This window comes from Caretta caretta, chromosome 10 (assembly GCF_965140235.1).
Source record: "Caretta caretta isolate rCarCar2 chromosome 10, rCarCar1.hap1, whole genome shotgun sequence".
Taxonomy (NCBI): Eukaryota; Metazoa; Chordata; order Testudines; family Cheloniidae; genus Caretta; species Caretta caretta.
The window spans coordinates 16,786,817-16,814,051 of record NC_134215.1 but is presented as its reverse complement, the minus strand read 5'-3'; the positions used below and the strand labels follow the sequence as shown (position 1 = coordinate 16,814,051).

Below are 27,235 nucleotides of genomic sequence, written 5' to 3'. Positions count from 1 at the left end.
CCCACGGTGCGTGTGGGCAGGGGGTAACGTAATGCCCCATAGAGGGAGCCTCCGTTGTGGGAACTGTCCCCGCCTGAGCCCAGCCCTGCAACCTGTTTGTTCCACTTGGGTGACACGCCCTGGGCACGGGCAATGCGTTTCCCATAAAGGAGCACATTGTTTCCCACGGGATCACAGTTTTTTGCAACGGCTCTTCACTAATCCCACGCCCTGTGCTGTGGGGTCACTACCCCTACCCCAGCTACTGAGGGATCCTACGGAATCTCCGGGTACGAGCGCAGCTAGGAAAGGGGAGAATCCGGGATTTGTGATGGCTCTCTATTGAACCGCAGGGCATAAGCCCTCGATCCGCCCCCCGCTCACCCGGGCGCCGCACGACCCACCCAGACAAGAACGGATCGCGGGCCACAGCGCACAACCCTGGCCTGCACCCCGCAGGGGGCGCTCCACAAGAGAAGGCGGGGCCCCATGAAGAGCCGTGGGAATTACTGGAGGGAGTGGGCGGGGCTTTGCGCCCCCACGCAGGCGCACGCCGCACATCATTCGGACGCAGTGGCCGAGCCGTGAAAGAGGGCTGTCTAGGTTGTCTAGCTGTCTAGGCTGTCCAATCCCGAACAGGGAGCAGTAGAGGCTGGTCGCCTACAGCTAGAAGGTCAAGGCGACGCGGTGTATGCTGGGAAGGCAGAGTCTTCCTCCGGTGTCGCCATCTTGTTTCTCTGAGGGGGCACCAGAGGCAGCTGCGGGAGCGGCACGGAGAGGATGAAGGCGATCCCGACTATCGCTCGTTCCCTCTCGGTGAGTGCGGCGGGATGCGGTTGGGGGGGCAGAGCGAGGAGTCCTTACACCTGGAAGGGGGCTGGGTCCGGGCCGGGCGGGGTTGACCCTGGCCTTGCTGTCGGGTAAGGGGGCTGAGGGCAGCCCCCTTCTCAGGTGCGGCGTGGAGCTGAGACCGAGGGAGGGGCGTGTGGGAGGCTGGGGAGGATGGAGCGGAGCCCGCGGCTGTGTCCGGGGCAGGGAGCGGGGCTGAGTGTCTGAAGGTCACCTCGGCCCCAGCTCGGCTGTCGCTCGGCGGGTGGGAGTCCTCGCCTGTCCCCGGCCAGAGCAGCTTCCCTGGGGCTCCCGTAGGGACCTGCTACCTGCCCTTCTCCCTCCCAGAAACGAGCAGCCTGTTCCCTGCTGGGGGAGGCCGGGCTGGATAGCTTGGGCCGCCGCTCCGAGTTCCCATGGGAGCCGCGCAGTGAGCAGCTGCGGGAGGAGGAATCCCTCGGGAGGCAGCTGGACGGGATCTCCTTCCTTCCCCCGCAAGGGTTATTCCCTGTAGGGCCCTTAAACCTGCAGCCTCACCTTGTTAGTTAGTGCCTTAGCCTGCCCGTTGGTTGTCGGACTTGACTTGTGTCGGCACGTAGTGGAAAAATTCTAACCGTTATTGAGGGCCTACTGGGAAAGGTGCCTTGTCTGTTGCAGATAGTGGCACAGGTAGGCTAATAAATATCTTGGGAGCCCTAGTATTTTTCTGTATAAATTGTAGACATGTCTGTACTACTGAGTCGAACTAGGAAAGAGTCTGGAGATGAAGTAATTATCACCTTTGTGGTGATAAAACCTATATTGAGATACAAGTAGCTTCAAAATATATTAACCAGCCCTGTCGCTAAGTGAAAAGCATGTAATAGTGTAACTAGAAAGACATGGTAACTTAAGTTAATGGCCTAAAAATTCTATCAGATCCTCAACATGGTTTGGGGGGTTTTTTGGTCACTTAATTTTTACTCGTTACTCTCAGGTTTTGGGGAGAAAGTGAGTCTTTATATGAAAAATAAACTTAACATTTGAGGAAGAAGGTAATAATGTTTCACACTTGAAGTTCAATTATACTTCTTGGTTTTGGGATTTATAGGCTGTGTGGGATGCTCTTATGCCAATGTCCATCTCTTCAGTTTGGAGGCCTTCCATTTCTGATTTTTGACTACTGCTGTAGTTTCGTTGTAGTCCTGAGTCTAAACTAGAGGTTCTCAAGCAGTGGGGCGCGCTCCCTGGGGTGGGGGTGGGAGAGCACCACAAGACTATCAAGGGTGCAAGGGCCTACGAAGTGTGCTGAAGGACCAGGGTTCAGGAGGGGGCTCTGTCCATAGCTGCTTGCTCTTCTCACTGTACAACAACAGATATCTTTCTCTGCTGGACAGACCACCAGGACCCCCCCGGACTACTGACTGCCTGCTGGACAGAGCCCTGTCTGCTTTCGCTATCAGACAGAGCCTGTGCTATGGAAGTCGTGGGGGCTGACAGGGCCACTGCAGGGAGCAGAAGACTTCCTTGACTGCCATGTGGTGATTAGCCCCTTGGATATACAAGGGGTGGGGTGAGGGTGTTATATATAGGAAATGAATTTCCGAAGGGGAGTTTAGCTAAAAAAAGTTTGAGAACCTTTCTTTCAAAGAAAGTCCATGTCATCTATGCAGTTATTAGTGAAGTTGGGTCAATTTGCTGGTAGGTGGCGCTCTAAGGATAGGGCCACTTCTACCAAGGAGTTAAGAGTATCACTTCCACATGTTATGTTATATTTTAGTTAAATTCCATGTGATTAATTGCTTGGTGAGTTGCAGTAGTGACCACAGAGTATGCTATATAATTTTCATGTAACTAAATATTTAATACAACAGTGTAATATGGCAATTTTGATGATAATCAAGGTCCCAAGTAGTCTGCGACTGCAGAATTAATTTTATCATTCTTAAATTTGTAGTTCTTCACCTGTGTGATTTTTTTGAATGGGCTCCAACAGGAATGTGAAACTGCTCAGATTAAACCCTCGGGGTAAAAGATATGGTAACCATTCTGCCATACACTAGTTAATGTATTTCAAAACTGTATGTTCTGAATTATTGCTTAATGTGTTCCATTAGATACTGCAGTGATATATAATTTGAGAGTAGAAATACGTTCCTATTTAATCTTGCTTGATGTTATTTTCTGTTTTAGAAGAGGTTTTATTCTCTCAGCGTTGCTCCCAAAGTTGAAGCCTCAGCAGCTGCAGAGCGAGGAAAGTTACATCTACAGCCACAGGATCTCGAGGTCAGTGCAAATGAATATTTTTAAACTTTTTTTTGTGTTGGACTGAATCAGATCACAAAGGAACAGTGTGGTGACCGTACCTTTAACGAACTGCTAAACTGTAATAGGTCTTTATTTTCTTTATTATACAGATCACAAAATTACCAAATGGCTTAGTGATTGCCTCTCTGGAAAACTATTCCCCTGCTTCAAGGATTGGTGTGTTCATTAAAGCAGGTAGCAGATATGAAACCACCAACAATTTGGGAACTTCCCATTTGCTCCGTCTTGCGTCAAACTTGGTAGGTATCTTTCCTCTATTTAATTCTTTGAAGATAGGTAAAATGGTGAAATGCTTGAGATCTTTTAGAGACACCCACGTAATTAAAATTAATCTAGAGGTACTGGATTGCTTAACTGAATGATGATGATGTATCATTCCACCTCTGGTTTCTTGGTTCATATAGAACACAGGTGGCTAGTGAAAAAACTGTTACCATTCGATGACTTTAGTTGTCTGGGAGAAATGAGTTGATGACACATTACTTTCTAGTAGTCAGAAATGTGTCTCAAACATCAACAACCGTTGATGCATTAATTCAGTGTTGCTCTGTAAGAAATTGAGCGATTGCACCAATCTTTTAATGAGGCTATACACAGAATGCAGTAAAAGATAAATTGAATGTTTAATATGTATTTACTATTTAATTGACGTCCAAATAAAGTTTTTCTTACTGATAAGAACATCTTAAGCTCCAGGGTGCCTTACGAGGTCTTATTGAGTTCAGTTTCACTCCCTGGTGATCTGATTTAATATATGGGCATATCTGTGGTTGTAGATGAAATCATCTTTTTCGAGTACTGACCTCCTTATTAATTATGGTTGTAGACCTAATACTGCCCAGGCTGTTTTAGCTATCTTCCACTGCTTAAGTGTGTTCGATAAAATTAATTTTTTTTTAACAGCATATTAATTTTAGTTATTTGGCTAAAAATTCAAGATTATGAAAATGTGTTAGTACACAAGAAAACGAAAAAAATATTTCTTGGTAAACAGACTGGAAATATCTTTTAATGTTGTGCCTAGAATTATATTTAATAACCTGATGCAAATAAAATTGTTCTTGGAATACCTAAAAGTGTAAAAACTGCTTCTGTGTTTTTATAGACTACTAAGGGAGCCTCTTCCTTCAAGATTACTCGTGGCATTGAAGCTGTTGGAGGTAACCTAAGGTTTGTAACTATTATTTAAAGATAATCTGAATTGCTGAGAAAATAATGGAAACTGTAGGTAGTATGGCTAAAATTTCCATGTGCAAAATGACCCAAAGTGCCAAAAAAAAAAAAAAAAAAGAATAAATACATAAACATGCCCAATGAACATTAACTACATGGACCGATCTGCCTTATGTGATTATATGTAAACTTTGAAGTATGAATCTTCTTTTAATGCTTCAAAAAAGATCGGTAATAGACAAAAAATAACTTGTTCTCTATTCCTTTATCGTAATCAATTATTCATAGTTTTACAAATGAAAAATTTGCAAAAGAATACAAGTGTACATAATTTTTAGCAGTTTTTGTAATTAGATGGTGGGGAGTTCAAAGTACAAAAACTAACACTTAGAAATGCAAAAGACATTGCTGATTTTTTTAATGCATTCTTGTATATATTCTATTACAATGTATCTTAAAGTTGCCCAGTGGATATTAAGTTGAAGGTACAACCTTTGACCCCAAAGGGATATGTTTATACTTTATTTAAGAACTTTAATAAAGTATGTATTTAAGGAGGCTTGGTTTTTATTGAATATGAACAGAAAGACAAAAGTGAAATACACTTCTCTCGTGGCAGGTTTTCTGGGCAATTCTACCTAAATTCTGTTGAGTTTGCAATTTAAAAATGTAATGGTAAAATGTCAAATTGTACCTGAATTACAGATGCCTCATAGCTGTTGGCATTTTTCAGAATTTGTGTAGAGATGGGAGATGGTTTTTACATTAGCACTTCTTTTATCCATTTGAATGTTTAAAAGACCAGTACAATCTTTTTTAAAAATAATAGAGTTTTTGCATTCTGGTCCAGAATTTGGGCAAGGGAATTTACATCAACAAGGAACATATGTTCAAATCCAGTATCTTCAACATAACTTTCTGAAATTTCTTCTCGTTTAGTGTAACCTCCACTAGAGAAAACATGATTTATTCTGTTGAATGCCTACGTGACTATGTGTAAGTATCCAGATGTAACAATTGAGTTTAAAGCCTATTCTGCAAGAAACCATAGTAGTTAAGCTACAGAATACCATTATTTTAAGGGGAGGGAACAACATCACTTCTAACATATGCCCTTATTGTTTACTTTATCAAAGTATTAATGTACTGTACTTAATTACATACAGTTTTGCAGTGTTCAGGTGTGTGCTTTGTAGCATGAAATTGGACTCTTACTATTGTACAGAATGGTCTATCAATACAGTATATCTTGGATATGTTTGGATATGTGCTACTTTATATTCACTTTTATTTAAAGAAATCTTTAACTAGATTCCTTCATAACTTTGTCTTTTTGTTTCAGTGATACAGTAATGGAGTACCTAATTAATGTCACTACAGCTCCAGAATTCAGACCTTGGGAAGTAACAGAGCTTCAGGCACAATTAAAAGTTGATAAAGCAGTTGTCTTTCAAAATCCACAAGTTAGTAAGTATGCTTTAAATGACCAGCTATGACAGTTTCACAAAAATATTTACCCAACACCCCCCACCCCACAAATGTAAAGAAGATTCTTCACTTAACTTTGAGCAATTTGACCCCTCCAGTTAATTTTTCACTTGCCCTTCTGGAGAAAGTCATAGTTGTCTGTCTGTTTCTCCATGAAATCAGAAATGAATAGGGAGGGAGAGCATGGTAAGCCCATCTTATAAAAAAAGCCATTTGCATTATAAAAACTTTCTTAATAGAAAGCTATTTAGGATTGAATGGATAAATGGCTTCTTGAAGTTCTATGGAATTTTACTACCTATGCTATCTAAAACAAACATTTTCATTAAATTAATCTAAATTACAATCTAGTCTTACATCAGTATATTAGTAATAACCCAACAAAGAGGTGAGATTGTTTCAGGATATCTGCATAACTTAGGGCTCAAGTCTCAAGATCTCTATCATCTAAGTAATACTAGTATTCCTGTATGACACTCATTGTTTTGAATCATTTAATCATATTGAAGTCTCCAAATTGTCATGCCCTGTTGAATCCTATTTCTTTCTCTGGGAAACTGGTAGCTTATTTTGAAGCGCAGGCACTTTTCCTAAAACTCTGACACATTGAACAGGTGATGTTCAAATAAGTATTTTTTAATGATAAAATTGAATCATGTTGGTTTCTTTAAGCTTATCCGAAAATAGGTGGTTTGTCTGCAAGTCATACTTAGGATATTTTGATGAAACTCTTTTGTGACCAAGATATCGAACTATTAAAAGCTGCATATTTTTATACAATAGTATTCATAAGGGGTACTTAAGATAATTTATAAAAACATAGATATGTTGTATATTTGCACAATAAACAATTATTACTTTTGATGAAACATTACAGCTTCTTCTGTAAAAGTACTAAACTGCCTAAACACTCCCATTTTTAAAAGGGTTTGTAAGCATGATCTACCATGTCAGGTCTTAAAGAAAAAAGAAGTAATATGGATGTAACTTTAAAGCAAGAAAATATAACGTTAAGTATGCGCTGTTCTTAAACCCATCCTGTTTGTATGTAGCTATTGGAGGAAGGGTTTCAGATCTATATGTTGCTTACTATTATATGTTGTATTATTGTGTATGTAATACTTAGGCAAAAGACCATTGAGTGTTGAACGTCAGCTTTATCATTAAGTCAACATTCAGAACAATAAAGCTCTGAAAGGGTTCAGAGGGGTGTGATAAAGAAAAAACTGGGATTGTTCGCTTTAGAAAGGAGATGTATGAGGGGGAACATAAAGTACACAAATTATTAGTATTATAAAAGGTAAACAGGAAGTGTCTGTTCTCCCTGACTCAGGACATGAGAACAAGGGCCACTCAATGAAATCAAGTGACAGGATATCCAAAAGTGGTAGAGGGAAATACTTTTTTACACAATGCGTAATGACTTCAGTTTAATTGCCACACAGTGCTGTTCTGGTGAAGAACTGAGATTCAAAGAGGGATTGGACTTCGCTATGGATAATACGAATATCCAGATTTGTTAAAATTTAATGCTAATTTTTTTTTAAAGCAATGCTTTAGGGTTTAAGACAATTTCTAATTTTTAGGGATAAAGATGAGACCTCCTGGATTATTCGACCTCTGCCTAATACAGGATTTCTTGTGATTTCCCCTGAAGCATCTGATGCTGAATGGATACTGGATGAGACAGACCACAATGCTGATCCATTTTCGCAGTTCCTATGTTCATCCCATCTCTACTCTTCAGTGAAAGTAGCTATTAAACTACATTTTTGTAAGAGTGTTTCTTCTGTTCATTTTTTTAGGTGTTCTTGAAAACTTGCATGCTGCAGCTTATCGGAATGCTCTTGCTAACTCCTTGTACTGTCCAGATTATGCGATTGGGAAAATGACACCAGAGCAGGTAAGAATATATATCTTACATATTGTAGCCACAGTATAAAGAGACAGATGTGAATCTGCAACTCTAGTTTCTTTTATAAAACTATTCTCTCATGACACTTAAAGCTGCATTTTTGGCTTATTCAATTCTCCCAAAATAATACTCCTTATATAGATGCGTCCTCATCTCAAATGTTAGTCTGATGCTGAAGTAAAGTCAGCCTTTTTCTGACTGTAAATTGTTATTGGGTATAAAATTTTCATGTGGCTCTTATCAACTGTGATTCCAAAGCCTTTGAAAAGGCTACATTGTATTATGTGTCTGGCTTTCTATTATTTATCAATAGGACCTGCACTGAAGTGCAGATATCCATGTACAAAGAGCTAGTGACTTCCACGTAGGACAATAGTACGCTTCTGCCACTACGGGGAGAGTGCATAAAACAGTCTCTCCTGTACACAACTGCTGTTGGAAGCATCAAGACTTGCTGCAGTCAGAATTACAATATTTGAACAATGGATACACCTACTTACAGAACTGCAGTGAAAATTAACAGTAGTTTAAGAGCTAAAACTGCAGTTCTCTTGAGGCCACTCAGAATAAATAAACTCAATAAAAAATCAGGTGGGTCTGGCTCTTTCCAGCTTACGATTTGTGTGCGTAACAGTTTGGAGTTTTAAGTTTATGCATTTAGGGACGTATGTTTGTAATTTCTCCTTGCAGAGATTGATGGACAGAATTTCCCATTAAGATTAGAGCATGCTTTTTTAAAAAGGAAATTATCTGCATCCCTAAACTCTGTGCAACTGGCAACTGTTGTCACTTTTGCAGTGACAACAAGTGCTACTGCAAGATCAAACTTTATTCACGGCTTGAGGTTTTTCTTCCATGGTTTTTATAAAAATTGAACCAGTTCTGTAGATGACCTGATTCCTGGTAAACTTTGGAAATATTTAAAGAGCACTCCTTTGAGTCAAAGCAATTGTAGATACCATCTTTTTTTAAACTTCCTTATTAACCTAAGACATTGGGCGTCCAATTCTATTTGTAACAGCTTTTTCATGCTAGTGACACCACCACCTTTGCTCTGTGAAAGAGTCTTTAAAGCAGTGGTCACCAACCGATAGACTGCGATCGACCGAGCCTCTGCCAGTCAGTCACAGTCTCCAGCCGCTAAAAGTCGAGTGGCTCAGTGGGGCTAAGGCAGGCTCCCTGCCTGCCCTGGCCCCACTCCACTCCCAGAAGCGGCCACCATGTCCCTGCATGGGGGAAGGGGTCTCCACACACTGCTCCTGCCTGTAGGCACCACCCCCGCAGCTCCCATGAGCCGAGAATGGGGAATTGCGGCCAATGGGAGCTGCAGGGAGGGGCCGCAGGGACATGCTGGCAGCTTCTGGGAGCAGCGTGGTGCTGTGGCAGGCAGGGAGCATGCCTTAGCCCTGCTGCTCTAGGAAAGTGCCACCCAGCTGGAGCCTGCACCCCGAACCCCCAGCCCTGAGCCCCCTTCTGCACCCAAACTTCCAGAGCCTGCACCCCCTCCTGCCCCCCAATCCCCTGCCCAATCCCAGAGCTCCTTCCTGCACCCAAACTCCCTCCCAGAGCTTGCACCCCAACCCTCTGCCCCAGGCTCAGACTGGAGCCCCCTCCCACACTCCAAAACCCTCGGCCCTAGCACAGAGCCTGCAACCCCTGCCCCAGCTCGGTGAAAGTGAATGCAGGTGGGGGAGAACGAGCAATGGAGGGAGGGGGGATGGAGTGAGCAGGTCTGGGCCTCAGGGAAGGGGTGGGGTAGATCCTGGGTTGCACTTAAATTCAAAAAGTGATCTTCTGCTTAAAGTTGGAGACCACTGCTTTAAAGGGTTCTTCAGTATTACCAAAATAGACACCTAGAAGGATCTTTGCCACTAGAAAAACTTCAAATGAGTAACCTGACACATGGTTGTTGCCTTTTTTTTATTATTATTTGTGGAAATATCCTAACACGCACAACATTATTGTTGCAGCTGCACCAGTTTGTACAGAACAACTTCACAAGTGCAAGAATGGCTCTGGTGGGACTAGGTATGTCTTGTGTGTCATACTGTGCACTAAAAGAAAACTATGCAAGTAATCAAACTTCATCTCTACAAGTAGCACTCTTAAAGTACATCTAAATTACTTATTGTTAGCCATCTCTAGTTAATTTTCTAATACTGTTAATTTACATGTGATTCTTTTTAATACAAATATATTGCAGGTGTAAGCCATTCTGAACTAAAACAAGTTGGACAGCAATTTCTAAATATCAGGAGCGGGGCTGGTTCTTCTGGTGTTAAGGCCCAATATCGTGGAGGTAAACACAGTCTGTGTATGTTTGGGGTGGGGGTTTTTTTGGTAACTACAAGGTTTGTGCTGGTCTTCTCTATTAAGACTTAAGTATGACCTCAAGAGCCCAGTTGAGATTGATTCCCCCATTGTACTGTGTACTTTACAAACACAGGAATAGAGACAGTTTTCAATGTAAATAGACAAAGGGCAAGACAAAGATGGCGAACAGTCTGTGGCAAAACTGGGAACTGAATCCAAATCTTCTAACCTCCAGTCCAGTGCCTTAACCACAGGGCCATCCTTCCACTATATTCCATAAAGTGAAAACACACAACCTAGTGGCACCATACCAGAATTTGTGTACTTGAAACAGTAAAGTGTCCCAGGGGTGTGGAAGGTAACAAAGGGATACCGGGGAGTATTGAAAAGCTCACTTTCCAGGAAGGCCACTAAATATTTCATAACAAACTTTGAGTACCAGTTCAGGTCTTTTGATGCAGTATCTTGGACTAATATTCAAACAGTTTCATTCTGCATAACAATCTGGTTATTTCTGCAACCAGCTGAAAACAGTCTTAAGTCAGAAAATTAGGTGATAACTGGACTACATTTGGGTTGGCTAAAATGTGGAATAAGTAATCTTTCAGACAGTCAAAATCTAGCTATTGAGTGAGAACTCGTTCCCTTCAGGCAGATATTCAATGGATTTTGTAGCTTTTGCAATAGGGGATCTAAGGTCTTGTCTATACAGTGATTTAGTGCACAGCAAGCTAGCGTATAAATCTACTGCACACCAGCCTGCTGTACGCTTAAATAACTGTGTGAACTCTGCAGACATGCACTAATTCCATATGTGCGCTTTGACATACTACAAACTTGTAGTGTGCAGCAGCATGGTCCCCATGGCCAGTTAGTGCCTGGCAGGCTGGTGCACTGTAGATTCATACCCTGGCTTCCCATGCACTAAATCACCATACAAACAAGCCCTTAGACCATATTCAGACCTGGAATACGCAAGTATATCTCCATTGAATTTGGCCCTTTGATTATGGGAAAGTTGTGAAAAAGTAAGGCTTACACCTTTTCTGTTTTTATAAAACAAGGGGATTATTTTTCTTGAACTGTCAATGCTGATGTCCACTGTCAATATTTGGAACAAGATCCTGTGGACTTAATATTACAACTAAACTTCATTAATGGCTTTTCTTCTTTACTGACTAGAAACCACTGTTGGAGGTATATGATAAAAACTAATTCACATATTAAGTTTAATACATTATATTTTTAACTATAATTTCTTTGTTCTTATTTTCAGGTGAAATCAGGGAACAGAATGGTGAAAGCCTTGTCCATGCTGCCATAGTAGCAGAAGGAGTTGCTACTGGAAGTGCAGAAGCAAATGCGTTCAGTGTCCTTCAGCATATTCTAGGTGCAGGACCTCTTATTAAAAGGGGAAGCAATATTTCCAGCAAACTGTTCCAAGCTATCGCTAAGACAACTAATCAACCATTTGATGTAAGCTTAAAGGTTTATTGCAACTTTCCTTCCCAACAAAAAACAAATGCAATAGAAAAATATATACCAAACCGTTCTTGTCCTTTGAGAGATTAAAGCCCCATATGCTAGAACCTTTCTTTTAATCATTAGCACACAAATTAAAAATATTTCATGGAATGTCTGGTTTCATTTCAACAGAAGGAACCCATCTTTCTAAATTCTAGCATATTGGATACCACTGGTAGCTATTTTGTTGAAGGAGAAATTGAGTATCCAATCTTCATTATTGGAACAGTAACTGAAAATTTTGTTTCACAGGCTACAGCATTTAATGTCAATTACTCTGATTCTGGACTCTTTGGGATTTATACTATATCCCAGGCTTCTGCTGCTGGGGAGGTAAGTTGCTGATTAGAATTTGTTGGTTTGATCAGATATATTCGCTTATTAAATTCTAGTTATTAGTGTAACTATCTAGTAGTTTGAACAAGAGTTTGAAATGTTTCTTTTGACTTGGATTTAAACTAACATTGCATTATTGATACAAGACTTAACTCCTCAAAGCACGGAATAGGGCTTGTTTTTGGGGAAGTACAAGTACAAAAATAAAGTAGCAGTAGTGAAGGCATTCTTGAGATTGCTGAATATAAGTAGTTAAATGTATCCATTTTGAAGTGGATGCTAATGAACTAGGCTGCTGGCAGAAACCTGGCTGAATTGATCATCTGTGAGAGCTGGGTTTGAATCTAATGGGGGAAGAGAGTGTGATCGCATTTTATTTGGTGTAAGGACTTGGGATCATTTTGGAGGCAGTATGAGATTCAAAGCACAGACTAAACTTTTTTGTTAGCCCCCCTGACTGAATACAGTGTAGAATAGTTATTGGAGGAGGCTGTTAATATATGAGGAGGTTGAGAAGAATGATGATCCAATAAAATGGAATGTGAAACAGATGAAGCAGCCTTTCAAACTTAATGTCTTTTGTTTCTGCTCAGTAAAGAGAAGACTCCTTGTGGGTTGGGAATGATCAAGCCATTAGTGCCAAATTTAAAAAACTGCTTAACTTTTGTCCTAGGTCATTAAGGCTGCTCTGAACCAGGTAAAGGCAATTGCTCAGGGCAGTATCACTGATGAAGATGTCACAAGGGCTAAGTAAGTTGATACAAAAAAGTCTAATAAACACTTTAATTCAGTGATACTCAGACTGGGGCTTTCAAGCTGCAAGTGGCTCTTTATAGCAATTGATATTAAAACACTGATTTAATTATTAACCGATCAGGATGCTTTTTCTGTTATTAACCAATTGTAGTTGATAAAATAATATTTGGTCAATCATTTTTCTGTGAGAATTCATATATATTAACATACTGTTTAAATATGAATATATAGTACTATAGTAAATGAAACAATGAATTTACACTACTGTAACTTTTAGGTAATGTTGATCACTAGTTTGGCTCTGAGGTCTGAGTGTCACTGCTTTAATTTGTTATAGAAGTGGAGTTTTAACATCAGATGCTCAGCTTCCTGTCAGTAAGCATTTATAAAGAGGCTTCTGTAGGGCAACAGTTTCAACTGCGTAGGTGTACGGTATAACTACCTAGGTTGAGACTCATTCCTCTGTAATTATACCTAGCAAAAGCATGCAGGGATGGGAATGGTATACACTACCTACCCAATTAAAGTATTGCTGTTGCTGTTAAGAAAATGACAGCAAATTCTATGCTAGCAGCAATTCCTATAGGAACTTTTTAAATCAGCAAAAAGTGTTCTTAAAGAATAGCTTATTGTTAACTACTTCATTAGATGTAAATGACAGCTGTCAGCAGAAGCTGTGATTTAATTATAGCACACAAGAGTATACAATTCCAGTTTAAATACTTCTCTAAACTGCTTTATTTAGGAAATTCCCTACAAGATAACACTGAGATGATTCCCCAACCAGCAATATTTAGCATGCACTTACATCTTCAAAACACTAATATTGAGGACCTGCAAATGGTATTTTTAAAATGTTTTGAAAACGTAAAGCATTAAATTGATGGTGGTGCGTTATCCAAGGACATTAAGTATCTAATCTTGAAAGCCCTATAAAGTAAGAAAGTAATATTGCCACGTCTCTGATGACAAAACTAACAGTTTTGGAAGTTCCTGATTTGCAGGCCTGCAAACACAATAGCTAACTAATAATACAGAGGAGTACAACTGTAATAATTAAGGTGCAGTTAATTTCTGGGATTGTATTGTGATTTTTCTGTTCTAAATTAAAGCAGTAAAATTCAACTACTATCCCAAGTCATAGGGTTTAGCTATATTGCCATTAAAAACCTGCAGCTGAACCTGTGCCAGCTGACTTGGGCTAAGGGTCTGTTTAATTGCTGTGTTTCAGAGTAACAGCCGTGTTAGTCTGTATTCGCAAAAAGAAAAGGAGTACTTGTGGCACCTTAGAGACTAACCAATTTATTTGAGCATGAGCTTTCATGAGCTACAGCTCACTTCATCGGATGCATACCGTGGAAACTGCAGCAGACTTTATATATACACAGAGAATATGAAACAATACCTCCTCCCACTGTATATATAAAGTCTGCTGCAGTTTCCACGGTATGCATCCGATGAAGTGAGCTGTAGCTCACGAAAGCTCATGCTCAAATAAATTGGTTAGTCTCTAAGGTGCCACAAGTACTCCTTTTCTTTTAATTGCTGTGTAGATGTTCGGGCTTGGGCTGCAGCCCAAGTTCAGGGACTTTCCCAACTCACAGGATCATAGTGCCCGTGCCTGAATGTCTACAATTAAATAGCCCTTTTGCCTGAGCCCGTGTCAGCTGGCACGAGCCAGCCCCGGGTGTCTAATTGCAGTGTAGGCATACCCATAGAGTTTAAGGCCAGAAGAAACTACCAGATCATCTAATCTGATCTTCTGTATATAATGGCCACTGCTACACATTAAACCTAACAGCCAAAATTAGGCCAAAGTATTACAGCCCACAGGAGATTCAGCTGCAGACAGTGAATAGAAGTGACTGAGTCCTTGCGTATATAAAATCTATTTATTATAAGATTGTATGTAGAACTTAAAGAAAATTGGTGTTACACTTTGCATGATTGCATACAAAACATGATAAACAAATTATCATATCCTTTCTCATCAGCCAGATGTTAAATCTTCTACCTGTTGGTTTATTTATAGCACTGAATACAAATCTTCTTAATATATATAGATAAATTTCACTACTTCTTTTCTTCTGCAATGTTTTTCTCCGTATTATCTTCCTTGGAGTATGTTGCTAATTTTTCCTGTAGTTGGGGTGTAGTTTAAAAAAAAATAATTATTATTACTGTTTGATGCAGGTATTAGTGGCCCTAGTTGAATTCAGTCATAACATTAACACTACTTCTCAATTATAGTGTGTGCCATAGATCATCATTTTGGATTAAACTGTTAATATTTTACTTTTAAAAATAAAAAATAAACACTAACTTTCATAAACTAGATTGTGACTAGCAATGGGAACCTGCTTGAGGCAAATAAATAATAAGGGAACAAAAAGTATTATGCTACAGTTCTTTAAATGAAGCACTAACCTATTATACAGAAAAGTGTTAATTGTTTTTGTTAATTGTTTACACCTTGCAGTAAAACTGTCTATACTTTTCTAGGTGAGACCTGATAATTAGTTTTAAACCTAAAACCAGAAATCTCTAATTTTCAAAAAACTGCCAACGCTAAAACTTGAACATCTATGGCTAGAAAATACTGAAATGATCACATTCTTTAAATTTGTTTGAAAGTTGCCCAACAAGGCTTGAAATATTCACATTCCAGCCAGAAGCTTTAAAAAAAAAAAAAATTCCCTCGCTACTGGAGAAAGGGTAGTGTGCTGAGATACCTACCTTAGGCCCTGCTTGAGGGTTCCATCTTTTATTTCTGCCTCTAGTTGGTATCTGACCCTTGAAAATCTTTCCAGAGCTTTCTTACCATTGCAGGGGGTGGGAGGTCCTCTGCCACCTTACCTCTCAGCTTTCTGGAATTTGTCTTTTTGAATAGTTCTGTTACCTCTTCAGCTGATCATATGTTTTAGACTCCCATACTCATAAGAGAAAGCTTCTGTTTCAACACAGCAGGAGACTTTAAATCATTGAGTTGAAGAGCCATAAAAATATCCCAGTATCGCAGGGTGCTTATCCCCAGAATGCTAATGCTTCAGAGGTGGGCATTAAAGCAGAAGTGAAGTTAAGAGCCCGAAGTTGCATAAAACTACACACAACTGGGAGTTCTAATTTAGTCTATAACTACTGAGTAACATTGCAAGATTTACTTACTCAGATATTCTCAACACTTTGTTTGGCAGAAATCATCTGAAAGCCACATACTTGATGTTAGTTGAGACCTCAGACGGGTTACTTGATGAAATCGGTTCCGAGGCATTGGCATCTGGTATATATACATCCCCAACAGCTGTAATTCAAAACATTGACTCCATAGCCACTGCTGATATTGTGAATGTAAGTAAATGTGTCCATATACATTGTTTACAGAATGATTCCATATAAGCTTTGCTATGCACAATTATGACTAGCATACTCTTCTGGGTGTATAGAATATGTATACAGGGACCCTGTAAAAAGTGGTTCTATGATGCTTACAAATCTCTGCTGGCTATGCCTTTTCAGTTGTCTGCTTAGTTTACTGATGGGAACAATCTTTAATATTGTATATGGCAAAGTCAATATAGCTGTGAGAATTTAGCTGAATTCTACCATTACAAGTAAACATAGGAAAAATTCCAGCTATTTACCTAATCATACAAAACTACAGTCAGGAGATGTCCCACTGATGTCAGTAGGGAATCCTCCACCTGAGTAAGGTTATGGAGGATTCAACCCTAGGGTGTGATTGTAAGAAGCAAAATGAATACCTCACAGGATTTTATTGAGACGCTGTGCTAGTGGTAATAACAATTATTATAATCTTGGTTTCTGAACTGAACAAATTCCATCTGGAAATCTAGTGGGGAAAACAAATCTAGAACATCAAAATCTCTTCACAAAGCTGCTATTACTCATTTGAATGACAGTAGTACCTAGAGGCTCCATTGCGCTCAGCACTGTATAAACCTATCGTAAGAGATGGTCTCTACCCCAAAGAGCTTATAATATAAATAGACAAGACAGACAAAAGGTGGGAGGGACATAGAGTTCATAGAGCAGCGAAGTGACTTGCTCAGGTTACACAGGAGGTCACTGGTCAAACTGGGAATAGAACCTAGGTTTCCTGACTCTACCTTCAGTGATTGATACACTCGACCTTTCTGCTGCTTTTCTGACCCAAATAGAAAATATTTTCTACGTTAGGCATATGTATGACCACTTCAGAGAGCTGGGAAAAGTTGCTACTTTTCTACATTCTTCAGGCTGATATCATTAATCTGTCAAACTGAGACAGTTTAGACAGCTTATTAAAAATCATCGCCATAAGAAATATTACATTGCTGATTCCATAAATCAGTTGAAGCTGGGACTCTGAAGCAATGAGATAAGCTTGTTCAGTGTGCCTAATGGATGTTTCCTTAATGTCCAATTTTTATTTATTTCTTTTCAGGCTGCAAAGAAGTTTGTTGATGGGAAGAAATCAATGGCAGCTAGCGGGAACTTGGGAAATACCCCTTTTGTTGATGAGTTGTAGTAGGAAAAAAAACTGAGGCAGATTCAAACTGGACTCTTCACTGTATGCCAATGACATTATACATAAGTTACAATCAGCCTGTTTAGATTAATATTCTGACATTTGAATTAATAGATAATTAACTTGTGGGCTTGCATATATTGAATAAATTGCTACGTTCATATGCTTCGTTTTTGTTAATATTTATCTACTGAAAGTAAGGTATGTATAAGTATGGAAACATTGAACATTATCAATTAAAAATACTTAAATATAGTGAAACAATTAGTTGGCATTTTGGTGTGTGCCTTGCAAAAACTACCAGAGAATAATAGTAGTCTAACTACATTCTTGATGCAGGTAAAATTTGTAATTGCCACAGTTAATATCCCAGTTATATATCCTTAACACATTCAAGAATACTTGTTGGTAAAATTGCCATTTGCACCATATCTACCTGAAGTAAATTATCAGACTTACCTGTAAAAGCTGAAAGCAATATACTGCAGTTCTAGCACTTGCCTGCTGTACCTTGATCACTGGACTCAACGAAGCAGAATGTTTAATGTTCCCTTCATGGGTAGGATTGATGGAGACTTTAGCAGGTTTTTGCTTAAGATCTGGAAGAGTGGCTTTGGATAGCAGCTCTCATCTGAGAATCCAGATTTTTCAAATATCCTAGGCAGTCAAGGCATGCTATGCTAAATCTTCAGTTTAGCTAATTTCAAAATCAATATTTTGAAAGTGAACCTTTTGCTGATAAAGTGTTTCAGAAAAATCCAGTTTCTGAAGGCTTGAAATTGGATGTGACCATTTAGTTATTCCAAAATACTGGCAAACTCTTCAAGCCAAAATGCATCTGATATAGAGGAAGAGGATGATGTTGACTCGCTGTCATGTGTTTCCATAGTCCAGTATGAAAGAGATCTAATACCATCAGTAGCAAAGTCAGAACTATACCATGCATCAAAATCTTTATGAATTATAATGTCACATCCAATGTCAGCACCTACAGTAAATGTGTGTTTTTTTCTTTTAAATGCATGCCAAGTTTTCGATATTGATGGCAATTCTTTGGTAGAACAAAATGATTGTGTAGTTTCATATATAAGACTTCTGTCAGAGTCTGCATCTTCATAATCATCACTACTTGTCCACGTGTCGTCTTTTGTCTCACTGTCTTTACTTGAAATGCTAAAAATGTACAACAGTTACATAGCTTTAATTACAAGTTCTTTACTTGTGATTAGGGTGTCAAAATTGAAATCAGATTTGTGCAATTTTTTTTGTGTATTCTTCTGCTTGGACTTAACGTAATGCTACAACATCTGGGTTTTAAACAACAAAAGGGAGTGTCAATTTAAATATCTTTTTTCAGTAAAATAAAAACAAAGCTATCCTTACCTGTTCATTTAGAATATTAAAGAATTTGACTCGACAGCCCTAATTGCAACTAAGTCAGTAAGGGATTAATCTGTTTAATTGTGTGATTAAACAATAATAGAATACCATTTATTTAAATTTTTTGATGCTTTCTACATTTTCAAATATTGATTTCAATTACAACACAGAATACAAAGTGTACAGTGCTCACTTTATATTTTTATTACAAATATTTGCAGTTCACCTAATACAAGTACTATAGTGCAATCACTTTATCATGAAAGTTGAACTTACAAATGTAGAATTATGTACAAAATAACTGCATTCAAAAATAAAACAATGTAAAATATTAGAGCCTACAAGTCCACTCAGTCCTACTTCTTGTTCAGCCAGTTACTCAGACAAACAAGTTTGGTTACAATTTTCAGGAGATAATGCTACCCACGTCTTGTTTACAAGGGAAGTGAGAAAAGACGTTTGAATGGAATGTTTGTAGCTGGTGTCACAAGATATTTATTTACATGCCAGAGGTGATAAAGATTCATATGTCCCTTCAGGCTTCAATCACCATTCCAGAGGACATGCATCCATGCTGATAAGTTCTGCTCGATAACTATCCATAGCAGAGCGGACTGACACATGTTCATTTTCATCATCTGAGTCTGATGCCACCAGCAGAAGGTTGATTTTCTTTTTTGGTGGTTCGAGTTCTGTAGTTTCCGCATTGAAGTGTTGGTCTTTTAAGACTTCTGAAAGCATGCTCCACACCACGTCCCTCTGAGACTTTGGACAACACTTCAGATTCTTAAATGTTGAGTCGAGTGCTGTAGCTATTTTTAGAAATTTCACCTTGGTGTATATTTGCATTTTGTCAAATCGGCTGTGAAAGTGTTCTTAAAAAGAACATGTGCTGGGTCATCGTCAGAGACTACTATAACACTAAATATACAGTAGAATGCGGGTAAAATAGAGCAGGAGACATACAATTCTCCCCTAAGGAGACTTAAGTTACAAATTTAATTCACGCTGCCTTTTTTAAACGAGCATCAGCATGGAAGCATGTCCTCTGGAATGGTGGCTGAAGTATGAAGGGCCATACAAATGTTTAGCATATCTGACACGTAAATACCTTGCAATGCCAGCTACAAAAGTGCCATGCGAATACCTGTTCTTGCTTTCTGGTGACATTATAAACAAGAAGCGGGCAGCATTATTTTCCATAAATGTAAACAAACTTGTTTGTCTTAGCGATCAGCTGAACAAGAAGTAGGACTGAATGGACTTGTAGGCTCTAAAGTTTTATGTTGTTTTTGAGTGCAGTTATGTAACAAAGGACAGGGTGGGCCCGTTAGTCAATGAGAAGGGAAAGATAATAACAGAAAATGTGGAAATGGCAGAGGTGTTTAATGACTTCTTTGTTTTTGTTTTCTCTAAGAACGTTGGTGGTGAGTGGACATCTAACCTAGTGAATGCCAGTGAAAATGAGGTAGGATCAGAGTCTAAAATAGGGAAAGAACAAGTCAAAAATTACTTAGACAAGTTAGATGTCTTCAGATCACAAGGGCCTGATGAAATGCATCCTAGAATACTCAAGGAGTTGACTGAGGGGATATCTGAGCTGTCAGGGTTCCTTCCCCACTCTGAACTCTAGGGTACAGATGTGGGGACCTGCATGAAGGACCCCCCCCCCAAGCTTATTCGTACCAGCTTAGGTTAAGAACTTCCCCAAGGTACAAACTTTGCCTTGTCCTTGAACAGTATGCTGCCGCCACCAAGCGTTTCAAATAAAGAACCGGGAAAGAGACCACCTGGAGATGTCTTCCTCCAAAATATCCCCCCAAGCCCTACACACCCCCTTTCCTGGGGAGGCTTGAGAATAATATCCTAACCAAGTAGTTAGAAAATCATCAAAGACCCAAACCCCTGGATCTTGGAACAATGGAAAAATCAGTCAGGTTCTTAAAAGGATTTTATTAAAAAAAAAAAAGGCAAAAATCATCTCCGTAAAATCAGGATGGAAAATACTGTACAGGGTATTCAGATTCAAAACACAGAGGATCCCCCTCTGGGCAAAACCTTAAAGTTACAGAAGAGAGGAATAAACCTCCCTCCTAACACAGGGAAAATTCACACAAAACAAAAGATAAACTAATCCGCCTTGCCTGGCTTACCCCTACTGGTTGCAATACTGGAGACTTCAATTAGGATGGGTTGGAGAAGATGGATTTCTGTCTGGCCTCTCTCAGTCCCAAGAGAGAACAACCATGTAAACAAAGAGCACAAACAAAAGCTTTCCCCCCCCAAGATTTGAAAGTATCTTGTCCCCTTATTAGTCCTTTGGGTCAGGTGCCAGCCAGGTTAGCTGAGCTTCTTAACCCTTTACCGGTAACAGGATGTTGCCTCTGGCCAGGAGGGATTTTATAGTGCTGTATACAGAATGTGGTTACCCTTCCCTTTATATTTAGGACATGAGCCATAAGCAATTATCTTTGGAAAGTCATGGCTTCTGGAATGTCTTCAGTCTTCCTGGAAAAGGGTAAATCTAGTTTCCATCTATAGAAAGGGAATAGGACAACCTGGGGAATTACAGACCAGTCAGCTTAACTTCTGTATCCAGAAAGATAATGGAGCAAATAATTAAGCAATCAATTTGCAAACACCTAGAAGATAATAAGGTGATAAATAACAGCAGGAATTTGTCAAAAACAGCCCTAGTTGCAATGCAAGTTTAAAGAACTAACCTTCCAGACAGTCCCCTTTCTAATTGCCTGAACTTCCTCCTTCATTCTTATCACTCTTGTGCCCTAATCAGGTGCTTTTGATGTTCCCATTCCCAGCTACCTTCTTCACTGTAAACTCCATCTTCTTTCCTGTTCCTGAGCTTTAGTCTTCCCTCCCTACTAGAACATCTGTCCCCATGCCTTAGAAAAACTTTTACTGCCTAGTGCCCCGTCTAGCATCGATTACTACTTGTCATAGTGAGGCTTATTTTTAGGAGATGAGAACTTATGACTTTTTTTTTAAAAAGGCCTCATAATACTTATCTTTGTAGAAACTGAGCATAACACTACACAGCTATGTAAACATTTCTGGAAAGGTCAATTAAGAGGTCATGAGGACTAAACATAGTAAGCCATGGCCTTATTGTTAATATGATTGAATGACTAGTGACCCATTAAACTGTTTATCTGGTTACAGGTCTCTGGTTACCTGTATCTTGGTAAAATCAGGTACATATAATAATCTATGTCCTTAACTATGTAAATAGGCATAGCTGCATTTAAGTCAAGGAAGCTAAACCAGCTTATACAAGATGAGGTGCTCTCCCAATGACAGTTGCCCTTTGAGGATGGGAAAAAGTCTGAAATTGAAATTTGGTGTTTTATCTTAGTACTTTTGAACAATGTCTAGGCAACAAACACTGGAAAACCTGTTGACTTTTCCAGGTAAGTAAGTTTCTGGGTAGCTGTACTACCTTCAAGATATTTCTAAGAGTAGGAGACAATTACATTGGAAAGAGGTACACTTTTAAAAGAACTCTACCTTTTATACTTGATTAGTAATGAAACTAAAACCAGAATGCTACCACGTCATTTCCCTGTCTTGCTCAGTAGACTAATATAACTAAACTATATATTGTGAAGAAACCCATTGAAAATAGCATTTGTTTCTTACTCTGTCTTCACAGGAGGCTTTACTTCAGGAACTAATTCAAGTGCATTTTGCCAGTGCTGAGGTACTTCAACAAAATCTCTGTAAACCCTGATCTGTAGAACTGATCCTATGGGAATATTGTGCAAAAGTTGCCAAAGCTCTCGCAGTGTCCATCCTAAAACGTTAGCGTGTCCAATTTTAATCAAAATATCACCTGCCAGGGGAAAAATTCAAGAGTGTTCAGTATAAAAATCCCAACTCTAGACAGTAACTCCTCACTTAAAGTCGTCCTAGTTAACCTTGTTTCATGGTTACGTTGCCAAGCAATTAAAAAACATGCTCGTTTAAAGTTGCGCAATGCTCCCTTATAACATTGTTTGGCAGCCACCTGCTTTGTCCACTGCTTGCAGAAAGAGCAGCCCGTTGGAGCTAGCTGGTGGAGGCTTGGAACCAGGGTGGACCAGCAGCCCCTTCATCAGCTCCCTACTCCCCTAAGTTCCCTGTAAGGCAGCTGCCCAGCAGGCTATCAATTGTCGGCCAGTTCAGGTGTCCCTCCCCCCGCTGCTGTGTGCTGCTCCTGCTTGCTCCTGCCCCTGCCCTCTGCCTTGGATCTGCTCCCTGGAGCCTCCTGCTTGCTGTGCAGACGGAGGTTGGGGGGGGGGGAAAGGGGTGCTAATGTCAGCATGTCCCCTTAACCCCTGCTCCTGCCCCCTGCTCCTTTACCCCATCTCCACAGAGCAGGGGGGGCACATGGCAGGGCTCAGGCCGGAGGGAGCTTTCTGGCAGCAGCTGCTGTCTCAACTAACTGATCTAATTAAAAAGGCAATGTACTTAGGGTCAGCGTACTTAAAGGGGCAATGTGCATCTCTCTCTGTCACATATACATGGTGTGTGTCTGTGTCTCTCTCTGCCATGCTGTTTCCCCTCCCTCCATTCATGCTGCCTTGTAGAGTGTGAGGCTATGTTAACAACAATGTGTTAACCCTTGAGGGATCAGCCAAGTGCTAATTCATCATTTAGCAGTAAGGCATTCCCTGGGAAATATCCCACCCTCTGATTTCACCACCTCAACCAAGCTTCACAGTCATCATTGCTGTGTACAGTATTAAATTGTTTAAAACTTATACGTGTGTACGTATATATATAGTCTTTTGTCTGGCGAAAAAAATTTCCCTGGAACCTAACCCCCCCCCCATTTACATTTATTTTGATCAGGAAATTGGATTCATTTAACATTGTTTCACTTACTGAGGAGTTACTGTATATCTTTTATTCACAGACCATAATTTAAAATGGTTGCACGAATTTGATACCCCTGATTAAATAGTACCCTTATTCTCCTTTTGTCAAACTGTCCTAAGATATTTTCACTTTAGTTAAAAATGTTAACTATAATCAGGCTAGTAGTCAGATGACTAAAGAACTATTACATTTGTTCCAAGAGGCAGCATATGATGACAATCCTAATTTTATGGAGACATGAATTTATTGTTTTGAAAGTCTTATATCAAGACTTCTAACATGAAGAACAATTATTTGTTAAAAGCTGTCAGCTGTGAAAGCGCATCCAGTGTCCAGAAAGGAGAAATTTTAAGTACAGTAGAACCCTTTTATAGCAAAGTGTCATTTTCCCATTCCTGTGCACAAGCAAATGTTCATTATAATAGGAGAGGGGCTACCTTTATAAAAAAAATAAATAAATAAAAATGCCCATTTCAACAGAGGACCTCTCTTCATGAACTTCAGTTATTGGGGTCCAAGAACCAGGAATAATAATGAAGTAAAATATCAAAAGAAGTTCACAAGGCATAAGGACCAGCAGAACTGGAGGCTGCCAAGTTCAGCCGCAGTAGTGGGGTTTCTGACATTTGCTCATCTGCTGCACCCTGGTTCTCTTACTATCCTCAGACATTAGGGTAGTAAGGGGGGGGGGAGTGACTATGCCGAAACAACCAATTTTTTTCACTAAACCACTAGGCAATCCACCCTCTGCTGCCAAAAGAAGTATGGATAACCTAGTCTAGGGAAAACAGATGACCTAATACATGTCTTTTCCATTGTTAATTTTTATGACAACCTAAGCTGGGCTTTGAGTGATTCTTTTTTGTTCTTTAATCCTTTCCGATTGCTTTATATTAATTATTTTTATCATGTTTATAGATGCCTGTGTAAGAAAACTGCACATTACAATGCAGCTATGAAATATATGAAACACGAGTAAGCAATTTGTTTTGGTCTTGAATACTTAAAGTAAGATGCATAACACATTGTTCCAATCCCGTTTATATTATATATATAAAAGTGTGTGCAATTTAGATATGCTTTTTTCTTGATCTAATTCAAAAATAGTCACCTCTGTCAGCCAATTTTAATCAAATTAAGACAATAGGAATTTTAATATAAAACTGGACTGGCTTAATTTATCAGTTGGATATTTCTGTGACATTGAGCCTGACTCTCATATTGCTTGAGCCAGTTCTATGCCTCTGTAATTCCACTGATTTAAGCAATATTACTCCTGATTTACATCAGCATAAATGAGGTCAAAAGCAGGGCAACAAAGTATAAACTCTGGAATGGAACACACCTATGGAATTCTGAAGATTAGGGTTATATTTTTTTTTTACCTGGTTTGAGTCTTCCATTCTTAGCTGCAGAGCCTTTCTGAACAAGACTTGTTATCTGGAGATATGGTCCATTCTGAATTACTATAAGACCTAATCCTTGTTCTCCCATCTTAATATTGGTCTTTAATGTAGCACTTAAAGTATGTTCAGAGATCTTTTCCAGTGCTGGAAACTGCCCTTTGGAAAGTGAGAGGGACATTTTACTACTTGAAATTATGATATTGTGATTTTCTTACTCCACCAAAACAAGCCCTAACTCAGCAAAGCAAGTAAGCAGGTACTTAAATTCATTTCATCAGCAAAGCACTTAAGTCCCACATGCTTAAAGTTCAACATACGCTTAAGTGCTTTTCTGAATAGGGATGGGCTGCTGAAGAGGTGCCAGAAAACACGCCTATGTAAAAGTTATGTTGTGTATTCCATAAATAATCTAAAAAGAAATATTTCTAAAATAGCTTTTTCTCAACACACTCAGAAGCCTGTTTCTAAAAGTTCACACACTGTATTGAGCAAAACAAACAAATATTGCTTACATTGTATATTACTTTAGAATAATTTTTTTAAATGGCTGTATGCATTCATGGAAGGAAGAGAACGAGGTAGAGAAATGACAGCATAGCGAGGCCACCAACTGTTAGAGCTTTCAAGAAAGCTGTAAATTCATATGAGAAAATTAATTTCCTGTGTCAATATTTTTGGATAAGATTCATATCCAGATTTCCAGCAGATGGGTTTTACACACTGCTGCTTGCATGAAGGAAGGGACTGGTGCTTGGCAAATGTATTTAATTTCTTTAGGTGCTATACTGTGAGCATTCACTGTTCATTAAAATGCATAATATAAATAGTACACAATAAAGGACCGCTCATTCTAACTTGACTCCACCAGCAAATATAATGCAGATCACAAAATGAACCCTCCACCCTCAGCTTGCCTCTGGACCAAAAGCCTGGAAAATGATGAGATTGCCGCAAAAGCATTTTAAAACAAGCTTTCTTGTGTTAAAACTGATTTATCTGCCGTACCCTGTTTTAAGAAAATGTAAACTTTGGGCTGCTATGGCAGTGTAGCTGAAATACTACTCCTAATTTAAACTTACACAGCACTTTCCCTCCAATGATTTGAAAGCACTTTATAAAGATTACCACCATATTACAGATGGAGGAGGGTAAAGCACAGAAAGATAAAAGGCATAACTTAAAATCCACTGAAGTCAATATTCTTATGTGGTTTGTGATCAGGCCCAAAAGGTATGTCTACGCCTCAGCTGGGAGAGTGCTTCCCAGCCTGGGCAGACAGACTTGCACTAGCTCCGCTCCAGCTAGGACTCTAAAATTAATGTGGATGTTGCAGCACAGACTAGCTGTTCAAATATGAGTCCACCCAGCTCCGAGCTCAGGTGACTAACCTGTGCCGCCACCCATGCCACGATGTCCACACTGCCATTTTAGTGCGCTATTTCAAACGGAACTAGCTTATGTCTGTCTGCTCATGCAGGGAGACGTACTCCCAGCTAGTGTGAACATACTCCTAAGTGATTTGCCCCAAATCACGTAGAAAGTCTGTACTATAATGAGGATTAGAATCCAAGTTCCTGATTTCTGGCCCTGTATTCACTACACTAGATCACCCTGCAGCACATGACAGGAAGAATAAAAGCATAAAATAAGAGAGGGCCTGACCAAAGCCCATTGAAATGAATGGAAAGACCTCCCCATTGACTCCAATGGGCTTTGGATCATGCTCTTGATTCTATCCTCACCTGATATTGGTCCATTTCCATAATCTCCAGCGAAAGTGTCTGGATGACTTTTTTGTTCTGTAAGGAGAGAGAATCGGAAACTTTACAAACCTTATCCTGAAGCACCCCTACATTTCTCATAAAGCTCTTCAGGGCCAATCCTAAATTCTGCAGGTCTTCTGAATGAAGTAATATCCAGCTCTCTTCCCCTGAAATGACATTCTCTCCTCTGGCCATCTGCCCTGTATCCCACTCCAGATCTTATGAGAATGCAGCATGTATCAAAATACCCAACCCTCCAAAAGAAGAGGTGTCTCTGGATGCTGAGAAGTGGGGTGACAAAGGTCTAGAAAGGAGACAAGTAATCTGGTCTTAGGTATAGTGGTAACAAGAGGATGCCCAAAGCTTGGAGCCCCTTCAAATGCAGAGTTTGGGGCTTTTCCTGAAGTACTGGGGTGATGGTGGGAAGATGGAAGAACAGGAAAGGAGGCAACAGGTTGGGAGGGAATTAAAACTCATTCTGGTTTCATTCTCACCTGCTTGTGTACCAGAAGCTTCTGCCCCTTCCATGGATCCCAGACTATAAGAGAAAATCAAATGGACAAATGTCTCAGGCGAGTCTCTTTGAAAGCAGCTGTCTCCCCATGGTGGCCTGTGGGGGAAGAACAGAGCAGCAGGTGAGGAGGAGTTTTCAAACACCCAG

At 39.7% G+C, this 27,235-nt stretch overlaps 2 protein-coding genes and 1 long non-coding RNA gene across 3 annotated transcripts; 2 read left to right on the top strand and 1 right to left on the bottom strand.

Moving 5' to 3' along the window:
• The first annotated feature begins 599 nt into the window (after positions 1-599).
• On the top strand, positions 600-17,308 carry UQCRC2 (ubiquinol-cytochrome c reductase core protein 2). The gene is made up of 14 exons (XM_048865860.2): positions 600-795; positions 2,980-3,072; positions 3,204-3,353; positions 4,220-4,284; positions 5,227-5,283; positions 5,630-5,754; positions 7,581-7,678; positions 9,661-9,718; positions 9,894-9,989; positions 11,280-11,479; positions 11,780-11,860; positions 12,537-12,613; positions 15,814-15,967; positions 17,064-17,308. The coding sequence occupies exons 1-14, from the start codon at positions 760-762 to the stop codon at positions 17,145-17,147; spliced, it is 1,374 nt and encodes a 457-aa protein (XP_048721817.1). The 5' UTR covers positions 600-759; the 3' UTR covers positions 17,148-17,308.
• A 636-nt stretch (positions 17,309-17,944) lies between these two features.
• Positions 17,945-25,056, bottom strand: PDZD9 (PDZ domain containing 9). Its single transcript, XM_048865863.2, has 3 exons — positions 24,791-25,056; positions 22,185-22,377; positions 17,945-18,320 (listed from the first exon to the last, which is right to left on the bottom strand). Exons 1-3 carry the CDS (start codon positions 24,987-24,989, stop codon positions 17,945-17,947), a joined length of 768 nt encoding a protein of 255 aa, XP_048721820.1. The 5' UTR covers positions 24,990-25,056.
• On the top strand, positions 19,779-24,478 carry LOC125643384 (uncharacterized). The gene is made up of 2 exons (XR_007358711.2): positions 19,779-19,995; positions 22,198-24,478. It is a non-coding gene; the product is annotated as an uncharacterized LOC125643384 (long non-coding RNA).
• Positions 25,057-27,235: the final 2,179 nt, after the last annotated feature.

Excerpts from the sequence above, each read along its gene's own strand:
- UQCRC2 (XM_048865860.2), top strand. The coding sequence starts at position 760 with ATGAAGGCGATCCCGACTATCGCTCGTTCCCTCTCG. Across the intron at positions 9,990-11,279 it reads TAAGGCCCAATATCGTGGAG|GTGAAATCAGGGAACAGAAT; the intron begins GTAAACACAGTC and ends TCTTATTTTCAG. Across the intron at positions 11,480-11,779 it reads CAACTAATCAACCATTTGAT|GCTACAGCATTTAATGTCAA; the intron begins GTAAGCTTAAAG and ends TTTGTTTCACAG.
- PDZD9 (XM_048865863.2), bottom strand. The coding sequence starts at position 24,989 with ATGTCCCTCTCACTTTCCAAAGGGCAGTTTCCAGCACTGGAAAAGATC. Across the intron at positions 22,378-24,790 it reads GAATGGAAGACTCAAACCAG|GTGATATTTTGATTAAAATT; the intron begins GTAAAAAAAAAA and ends TTCCCCTGGCAG. Across the intron at positions 18,321-22,184 it reads AAGCCTCCTGTGAAGACAGA|CATTTCAAGTAAAGACAGTG; the intron begins GTAAGAAACAAA and ends GTACATTTTTAG.